Below are 9,579 nucleotides of genomic sequence, written 5' to 3' on the forward strand. Positions count from 1 at the left end.
AGGCGACTGTACCCTCTGGCTTTTTTTCCTTTGGGGAATGCTGGCGGGGGTAGGGGTGGGGGTGGGGCGCGGGAAGGGAGGCTGGAGGAAAAAGGGTGTAGTGGCTGGGTGGGGGGAAGGGCACGGTAGATGAAGCAAGATCTAGGCCTGAGGCAGTCGGTGGAGAGCTTCACCTCTCTCGGCTGGGACTCCGGGGCAGCCAGGAGGCTTTCGGGACGGGAGTCCCCTTAACGGAAGACTGGGGGAGGGAAGGTCCCGCGGCTCAAGGCAGCAGTTAAAGCCGCGGGAGATGTTCTAATCTCCCCTGCCAGGGAACCCCTTCCTCCCACTTGGGAGGACACGGATTTTGGAAACACCGCTGCCTTCCCAGGTATGCGCACCACCTCGGAGGAGCCAGGCTCCAGATTTTAACGTTGCCGTGGAACGGGGGGAGGCAGCCGAGGTGGGTTAACTGCATAGATAGGGACGGCTCCGAACTCCCCTCCCCCAGCCACCCCCCCCCCCATGGCAGATCCCGGAAAAATTCCCGAAACTCCCAGAGGGACATACCGAAGCGAAAGGGAAAAAGGGAGTCGTAAAACTAGGTTTGTCTTTCCCGTTCGCCCCCACCCACCCCACGCGTCCCCCTCCTCCGCCCGGGCGCCCCCTGCAGGCCACCATCCTCAGCACGTCTTCAGCACCTGTTGCAGATGGAGGCGCACGTCGGTGGCGGTTTCCCAGGGCACCACGCTGGCGCGGAAGGAGCTGGGCTCGGCCTTCTGCGCCTCCTGGATAAGGCGGTGCATGGGATAGCCCCGGCGCGGGAAGGCCACGTCGCCGCCCGCCAGCAGCCCCATGGGGCAGAAGTCGTTGGCGCCGTCGCCCACGTAGAAAAGGCGCTCGAAGTGCACGCCGTCGTGAGCCCGCTCGCGCAGGTAGTCGCTGAGCACCTTGTGCTTGCACATGTTGGCGGGGCAGCGTGCGCAGCTGTGCGTGTGGAAGGGCCGCAGCGCCAGCAGCCCCCGCGCGTCGGGCCCCGACGGGTTGCTGAGGATGCGGCGGAACAGGCCGTGGTGGCCGGCGGCGCGCAGCGCGCTCTCCACGCCGAAGGTGTTGGCATCCGAGATGAGGATGACCTCGAAGCAGGAGCCCTGCTTGGCCACGAACTGCAGCAGGTCGCTCATGCCCGGGCGACAGGGGGATGGCCTCGTAGATGGCGCGCAGGTCCCGCGGCCGCACGCCCTGCTCGCCCAGGTACTGGAAGACGCGCTGCATGTACTCGTTGTAGAAGCCCTCGCGGTAGGTGGCCCGCAGGCTCTCGGGCAGCCGCTGGCCCGGCGCGGCGCGCACGATCGAGTCGTCGCTGTTCTCGTCCACGATGGTCTCGTCAAAGTCGAAGGTCAGGAGGAAGCGCGGCGCGCCCTGCGCGGCCATCCCGCCGTCCTGGGAGCGGGGGGAAGAGGAGCAGGAGGAGGAGGAGGAGGAGGGAGCAAGCGAGAGGGGGCGCGGCGCGAGCCGGCCGGGGAGAGGCTGGTTAGCGGGCCACGGCCAGAGGCGCTGGCACGTCCAAGACCTGAGGAGGACCCGAGGCAGGTTAAGGTGGGCGGAGGACCCGCCGCCGCCGCAGCCCCCGCCCCCGCCCCCGCCCCAGCCCCAGCCCCCGCCCCCGCCCCCGTCCCAGCCTTCCCCGCCCTCCCCGCTCGCCCCTCTCGGTGAACTGAGCTGGGGTTTAACCCAGAAGGGCTTCCTTGGCACCTGTCTCTGCTACTCTTGTCTGGGCCATTGGGGCCTAACGGGGTCAGCTTAGAGGAGGGGAAGAGCACCCCTTTGGGGGACGTTTATGGATGAGGCCGTTCTGGAGACTTCCAGTGACCCCCGTTGTCGGTGTGGCGTCCTCTCCACCCCCTTCTTCCCTAAGAAACGTAGACCACGGAAACCAGGCATTCACCCAACTGCAGCAGCCTCCTCATTCCCTTTTTGGGCCATGCCCAGCTGATGGGACTGTGGACAGTAAGGAGCCAGGCTCCAGGCAACACTCGCTGGTATCACCCGAGGCATGCGACTGTGAATGCTAGGTCCTGTGGCCTGGCTGGTGGCTAAGAGCTGGGCCTCTGCATTGGCCAGAGGACTGGATTCTAAGCTCTTGGAATAACCAGGTTGGTGGGTTAACCCAGTAGGGCTCTCTGGGAGCTGCTTCCAGCCCCATGGACCCCACCTGGCAGGGGTCCAAGGATGGGACACTGCTTCTCCAGGGAGGTTTTTGGGCCCTGTCCTAACAGCTCATCACTAATCACTTGCCAATTCCCTGGGAGGTACACGTCAGCGGGTGGGGTTTCTGCCAGAGTCCGAAGTAAGCGGGCAGCAGAAGCAGTGGGGCTTGGGGAGGTAGGAGCTTCCCGCACCAGGCCACGACATACCTGGGAGACAGGTAGGGGAGAGGAAAGAGAGCAGCGGTGGCTGAAAAGGCAGAGGGGGAAGGAGCAGGGAGTGGATACAGGGTGGGGAAGGAGAAGGCGGGGAGGAGGAGGTCATGCTAGGGGAGCCTGAGACAGAGTGGGGCTGGGAGGGGTGGCTCCAGGAGGTGGAGCCCTGGGGCCAGAGTCTCACCTACAGAGGACATGGGACAGCAGTGCAAATGTGAGGTACAAAGGCAAAGCACTTGGGGACCGCAGAAACCCCCAGTGGCCTGTCTCTGCCACTGTTGCCTGCTGGCTGCTGTGCATGGCCGAGGGGCAGAGAGCAAACCAGGTACAGCTTCTGGATATCCACACTGCCTTTCTCCCTACTGGCCTCCCACCTTAATCAGTCCAGACCCAAGCACTCTCCTCCTGGCTTCATCCTGACTCGCCCCTTGATAGTCCTGTGGTGTTTATGGCCTGGTACATCTTGTGAAACAGCGTCCAAGCTCCTAATTTCAGAGCCGGGATGTGGACCCAGCTCTCTGCCTCCACTACTAGAACGGTTTTCCTGAGCTCGGCCCTAGAGTCACCCTCTGGTCTCACCAACATCTTTCTGGGAGTCTCAGTGGACCAAGATCCCTTAAGTTGACGATGCAAAGCATCAGGACCCCATGCCTGGGATGGAAGCTTCCAGGGATTAGTGGTAGAGATGAAGGTAGACCTAAAAGGGGCTGGATAGGGCTCCTTCCACCTAATCATGGGAAGGGGACTGAGGCCTCAGCCTAAGAGACCCCTGGAGGGACCCACTTACCCTAGACAGGCATCGGAGGCCAGCAACTGGAAAACACCCGCTCATTGTCAGTGCATCACCCTGGGCACCACCTTAGGGACTCTGTTGGCCTCCAGCCGTTGTCCAGAGCTCCTGACAACCACACAAGGTCTGTTGGAGAGGGCCAGCGGCTAGCTTTGTTTCCACCACCAATGGCCACCTGGTTGTGTCCCGTCTGCTGAGCCCCGGGAACCAACCACTCCCACTCCCAGGGGCTCAATAAAAATCCCTCAAATACAGTGCTCACACACCACAAAGCCCTCATTTGGTATCCTCCTACCAATCCCCTGTGATGTTTGAGAGGTTACAAGTGATATTAACTGGAGACCCAGAGAGGTTAGCCGACTTACTCAAAGGTCACCACTGTGAGTGGTGCCAAAGACAGGTCTGAAGACTGGAACTTAGGGTCTGAGACCAGTGCTTTAATTTTCTCCAGTATGATCCTTGCACCTTTCTTGTGTATGGCACATCATGGTTTACGCGTCACCGGCACTCATGTTCTCCCCATAGCTCAGTGCAGTCCCATGAGTTCAGCAGGTGAGAAGGGCCCAGAGAGGTTAACTTGCCTGGGGCTGTGTGCTTGTTTCCCCAGGGAGTCTGATTCAAGAACATCTGGCCACAGCCTTGTATACTCTCTGCCCTTAAAAGGGAAGGGGCAGATGACCAGGCTCATTGTACCACAGCGGCGGGCCAGGACCCCTGAGCATAACCAATGATCTGGGACTGGCCTCCCTGGTGCTTTCAGAGGCTGGCAATCTGCCAGGAGTCAGTTTGAAATTTCTGTGTGGCTTTGCTGTGTGACTTTGGGCACAGGGTTTGGCTCCGTGGGGACTTCACCAACTCAGCTACAAAGGATACCTCCTACAGCTCCCAGGGCCTCCCCATGTCCCATTCCTCCCCTCTCATCTTGGGGTTGAATGAGAGAATAGAAGCCTCTGGGACAGATCTGGAAAGATATTGAGAACCAGAACTAGACCGGGAAAGGAGCAAAGTTCTGGCTGGTTGCTGCCCTCTGGTGGTGACAGCGGATGATACTGGAAACCCCTGACTTTGTCAAGGTGACACTCTCCCCAGACCATCCCAGAACATCAGGAAGAAGCTGTGGCCCTGAGACAGAGATTGGGACATCCCAGGAATAGGCCATAGGTCAGAAGGAGAGGTTCTATCACCTGGAGCTACCTCACCCCTCCCCACTCCCTAACCAGATATGCTTTAAGCCCTTTGGATAGGGATGGATGCGGGTCTCAGCCTTTCCCATAAGAACTCTTAATCTAATCTAGGAATTGGGAAAGATTGCCAGAGCTGAATGGGGCACATGGGGGAGGGTGGGGGCAAAAATAGGAGGGGGCCAGGGGAGGAGTCAAAGAGTAGATGGGAGAGAAGGCATGGGTATGCTGGAATGGCATGTTCTGGAGAATGGGAGGGCTGTCCCCAGGCCCTATCTGGAGGGAGTTCCAAACTTCCAGGATCCTGTCTGATATCATGTGTCCAGCCCATCCCCACCCTCCCCACCCCCTGGGGCCCAGCAAGTTTGAGGAGAAAGGTCAGGGGATCCCACTTCTGTGGTAAAAGCAAGCAGGAGCTCAAACAATGAACTGGGCTTGGGGAGAAGAGAGTGGGAGGTAGATACACAGGCTCTTCAAGCAGCCACCCAGAGACCAACTTTCATCCCACAGAAAAGGGTCTCTTTGTTTTGCCCTTGTTTCTTTTTTTCCTTTTAAAATTGTAGTGGAATGTTATACTGATTTTTAATCATGTGCAAAAATTCTCATTCATTAGAGCAGAAGACATACATTTTTTTCATCTAACAATATTTAGGGACATCGTTTCCACAATCATCGTTTAGTGAATTGCCCTTGTTTCTTTTAATCCCCAGAGCAGAAAGCCAGGCATCCTGAGTTTCCTCCCCCAGGAAGAGAAGGCTGTGCTGCCACACCACCCTTACCCCCACAGTTCCCAGGCCACATTGGCATGTGGTTTTCATGATGTTCAGAAAGGTTACTCACCTCTGGCTGCTTTGTCCTAAGTGACCAAATCCTTTTGTGGTCACCAAAAAGAGTCCCTTGGAGAAAAGGGGGACAGGATCTCTGAGCTTTTCCAGATAGATGGCTAGAGCAGAGAGAGGAGAAAAGGGGTTTCTTTGGGGTGGCAGGGAGTCCATATTCTAGTCCCACCTAAAAGCGGTGCCCACCTCCCCGATTCCACATCAGATCACTGGATTCCTCCTTGTTTCCACCCGCCTTTTACAAAAATGCTTTCAGAAGACATTTGTAGGAATGGGGACTGGGGAGGGGAAACAGTTTGAAGTCCCCCCCCCCCCCCTTAATGAGGGGAATGGAGCCCACTGGACAGTTCTAGGGCAGTTTTCCCCAGGAAATGTTCAGGATAGGGGTGGGGGATGGAGAACCAGGACTTGCAGATACCACAGTTATAATCCCCCTGCCCAAGACCAGGTCTTCTTGTAGCAATCACTAGGAACCCGATCCCACAACTAAGCTGAAGTTTTCTCCCTCCCCAGGAGGGTGTTCCCAACTTCACCATGGTTTCTTCCTTCTCACCACCAGCAGCAGCAAATAGGAAAAACAGAGGCGGAGGGAGGTAAAGCTAACATCCCGGGGGGGGGGGGGGGGGGGGGGGGGCACAAAATCAGATACGGGATTAGAACTCAGGAGTCCCCGGGTGCCTCTAGGCAAAGTTGCAGCCAGAGCTCCCCCTCTTGCCCTGGAGACCCTCTTGGACTGTGAGTAGCTAGCTGGCCGCGAGGACCTGCAGACCTGGTGTCCGTGAAGATGCTGGGATTAGGAGTCCCCTCCGGGCTCGCCCTGCCTGGGTGGATGAGCTGGAAGGGGATCCTCAGTGGACAGGGAGGTGGCAGCTGCCGGTGGAGTGGGGGGAGAGATATTTTTAGAGGTGGCTGGAAAGCAGGCATTCTGGCACACCCCCAGCTGGCGGGTGCTTCGCTCCAATGCGGGGCAGGGGGGGCGGCGCGCAGCTCGGGGAGCCCAGGGGACCGGTGGGTGGCGGGGAGCAAGGGGGCACTGATTCCTTCGCTTTGCCCGAGTCGGGGATAGAGGGCTCTCTGGGCACCGCGTTCCTGGGTGGGAGAAAGGAGGACTCCGGTCCTCGCTCCAGGGGACTCCCCCACTGACACACGTGAAGGAGCGCCCTCGAACTCCACACAGCCCCCACCCCTCGCGGGGACCCCAGCCCGCCCTGCCTCGGGAAGCCCAGGACTCACGTGGGGAGCGGTGGCGGCAGAGGTCTGTCCCGGCTTAGTTTGGAGTGTAAAGAGTGGGGGAGTGGGGCTAGCGGAGGTATTTGGGCGCAGGATGGGGCAAGGGGTGCTTACGGGAATTGGAGGGGACGCGGTGTCTTATCCACCCCCGGATTTCTGGGCTCCGGCTCACGAGTCCCTCCAGTCCCGAGGGCCCGTGGATGATGTGCGTCTGGGCCGCCCCCTCCACCTGCCCCCCATCCCCCCGGGCCGCCGCCGCGTCCCCTTTAAATGCCCGGGAGCCGGAGCCCGAGCCGCGGCTGGCGCTGCGGCTGCCGCAGCACCCGGGCCCACCGCAGTCCCCGCACGTCACAAGCGACTGTCCAATCACAGCGGCGCCGGCGCACATCAAAGGGGCGGGCGGCCTGCGGACCACGCCTTCAGGCTGCCCCGCAGGCTCGCGGAGCGCCCGCGCAGGTGGAGAGGCGCGCAGGGGGGAGAGCGGAGGAGAGGGGATGTGGAGCGCCTCCCTCGGGAGCAGCGTGGGGGGCACCCTCGCGGGAGCGGCTGCGGGGCTCCGCCGGAGTCCCTGCCTACACGCCCAGAAGTGCCAGGGCTGTGCCTCCGGGGCGCCGAGCCCCGAGATTTGCAGAAATGCACCCCTGCCGCCAGCCCCCATTCTCCTCTTCGCTCCTCCGCCGAGCGGTAGGCGCCGGTCGACCCAGCCGGGGAACCGCGTCGTCTCGCACGTGCGCCTAGCTCTGCCCTCCGCGCGGAGTCGCGGCACTCCTGGGACCCTTCCTCCCTTACAGGTGGCAGGGGGTCGCCGAGAAAGGGGTTCGCCGTGAGCAGTGATTTAAGGACCCAGTTGTTTGCCTTTTGCAAGTGATGTTGTAAATAAAAAACCCACTTTCTCTTGTGCTTGGTTAAGAGTTGGTGCCGAGCCGCCCTCCCCTGCGTCCCCGCCCGCCCCAGCAGTCCAGCCGCCGCCGCCCCAAGCTCCATCTGCCCTCCCTCCCATGGTTGAGGGGTTGAGGAGAAGCTTATGCTTCGACTACAGCGGAGAGCGGGAAGTTATATATACCGAGAACCTATTATGAACCAGGCACTAGGGTACTAGGTCTCTGCACTTATGGTTGAATATTCACAAAGGGGCAGTTATTTGCCGGGAGTTCAAACCTAGGCACACCTGGCCCATGGGGTCACAAAGGAGCTGCGTGGATGCAGAGCCTAGAAGCCCTCAGGCCTGGGTCAAAATCTCTCCGTGCCCCGCTCTTCCAAGAGAGCCAGTGGGTGGAAAGGCCCTCTATGATCTGGGAACCCTTGGCACAGGAAACCAGACAGGGAACTGCGGTCGCAAGGAATTCTGTGCAGGGCCTAGGGGTCCCTTAAAGAACAGGCCAGGGGAAAACGAAAAAAAACAAACAAACAAACAAAAAAAAAACAGGACAGGTGTGTGCTGTTTCCACATGTACAAAGGAGAATGAATGCTTCACAGCATTTACGTGATGTTTCCTGGGGACTTCCCTCCTCCGGAACACACCTGCCCTGTTTGCCGGGTGAGCCCGACCTCTGTCACACATCCTGAAGCTCCTTTTTTTTTTTTCTGAAGCTCCTTTTATTACACCGATCACTTGTGTGCTACCAAAGCACGTGGTAAATGCTGTCAGTATAGTATCACGTGTCAGTAAAGATAATCCGCACCACTCTATGAAACGACTCGTGGCGTCTCTTGCTGTTGGGCAATCAAGGCACAAGCAGTTGAGCTTGCCCAGGATCACCCAGCAGGTGAATGGTAGAGCTGGGCTCCCAGCCTGGTTGCCTTCGCCTTTACCCCACACCGTGCCCTTCGTTCGGTGTCTGCTACCCCTTCTCTCCTGTCAGCAGTAGAGGGGCAGAGACCACATTTGTCTTATGGAGTGGTGTCCCCCATGGCCCCCAGCACAGAGACTGTGGCACACTGTAGGTCTTAGATGTTCGTTGTGGTGAAGCACGTTGCCTGCTGTGTTTGGCTCAACCTAGTGCCCTGTCTGTGTCTCCTCGTTTCATCTAGCAGGGTACTCCAGGGTTATCCCCATTCTCCTACAAGGAAACTGAGGCTCAGAAAGACCAGATGAGTTGTCCAAGGTCATCCCTGGGGACATCCTTGTCCCCAAGGAGGCACTAGATTCAAATCAAGATCCTGGTGATTAACATCCTTTCAGCTATTTCCAAATTCACTAATGGGGCTGGGGTGGGCAGGTAACTTTCTGTGGCGGCCTAAGCCAGTTCTTACTATCCACCTCTTGCCTTCCAGCCATGGGAGGACCAAAGCTCACAGGATATTTGTGCAAAGTGCCTTTGTGGAATAAATCTAGAAACTCCCAGGTCCCCCTACACTAAGTGTTTCAGGACACAATCCTACCTCCCTCTCTCTCTTTTTTTAAAGATTTTATTTATTTATTCATGAGAGACACACAGAGAGGCAGAGATACAGACAGAGGAGAAGCAGGCTCCACGCAGGAAGCCCGATGTGGGACTCGATCCTGGGACTCCAGGATCACGTTCTGAGCCAAAGGTGTAGATGCTCAACCGCTAAGCCACCTAGGTGTCCCTAATCCTACCTCTCTTAAACTTTCCCCTCTCGTTGTGCCAATGAACACAGTTGGACAGTTGGACAAGATGAGTGATCAGCCACATGTCTAAAGACCGACAGGAAGGGAAGGGGAATCCTACCCCCCACCTCCTCCCGGCCCCCAGCAGGGTGAGGCCTCTGCTCAGCACTCAGCTGCAGAACTTCCTCTCTTCCTGTGGGGTTCACCTTAGAACTCCAGGCAGTCATTCTGGCAGAGAGCTTATGGGGTCATCTGAGGTGACAGAGACAGGAGTCTCCAGTGAAGCCTGATTCAGGTGGCCAGGAATGGGGCTCTCAAGCTGGTCTTGACAAAGAGGGTGTGAAGGTTTTGGTGTAGAGCCAGGGAGGGCAGGAATTGGGATTAGGGACTCTGGCTCTCAGGCCTGGTGGGGGGTGGGGGGTGCAAGGCTGAAGCAGGAGGGGCAGATGGCCTCCTTCCTCCCTACACTCCACCTGGGGAAGGACGATTTTCTATCGGGTCCATAGTCCCCACAACAAGCCTGGCAGATGGTATTAGTATTCTTTTTTTTTTTTTTTTTAGTAT

The 9,579-nt window shown here is 58.4% G+C and overlaps 2 protein-coding genes across 2 annotated transcripts; one reads left to right on the forward strand and one right to left on the reverse strand.

Annotated features, from left to right (window-relative positions):
• Window positions 1–612: 612 nt before the first annotated feature.
• On the reverse strand, window positions 613–6,778 carry PHOSPHO1 (phosphoethanolamine/phosphocholine phosphatase 1). Its single transcript, XM_038547614.1, is given in 6 exon segments — window positions 613–1,169; window positions 1,171–1,552; window positions 2,278–2,396; window positions 3,190–3,300; window positions 5,214–5,316; window positions 6,557–6,778. Coding segments are annotated over 4 exon segments (1,053 nt in total). The 5' UTR covers window positions 3,235–3,300; window positions 5,214–5,316; window positions 6,557–6,778; the 3' UTR covers window positions 613–662.
• LOC111097371 (translation initiation factor IF-2-like) lies at window positions 5,828–7,330 on the forward strand. Its single transcript, XM_038547615.1, has 2 exons — window positions 5,828–7,126; window positions 7,234–7,330. Exons 1-2 carry the CDS (start codon window positions 6,643–6,645, stop codon window positions 7,308–7,310), a joined length of 561 nt encoding a protein of 186 aa, XP_038403543.1. The 5' UTR covers window positions 5,828–6,642; the 3' UTR covers window positions 7,311–7,330.
• The last annotated feature ends 2,249 nt before the right edge of the window (window positions 7,331–9,579 follow it).

This window comes from Canis lupus, chromosome 9 (assembly GCF_011100685.1).
Source record: "Canis lupus familiaris isolate Mischka breed German Shepherd chromosome 9, alternate assembly UU_Cfam_GSD_1.0, whole genome shotgun sequence".
Taxonomy (NCBI): domain Eukaryota; kingdom Metazoa; phylum Chordata; class Mammalia; order Carnivora; family Canidae; genus Canis; species Canis lupus.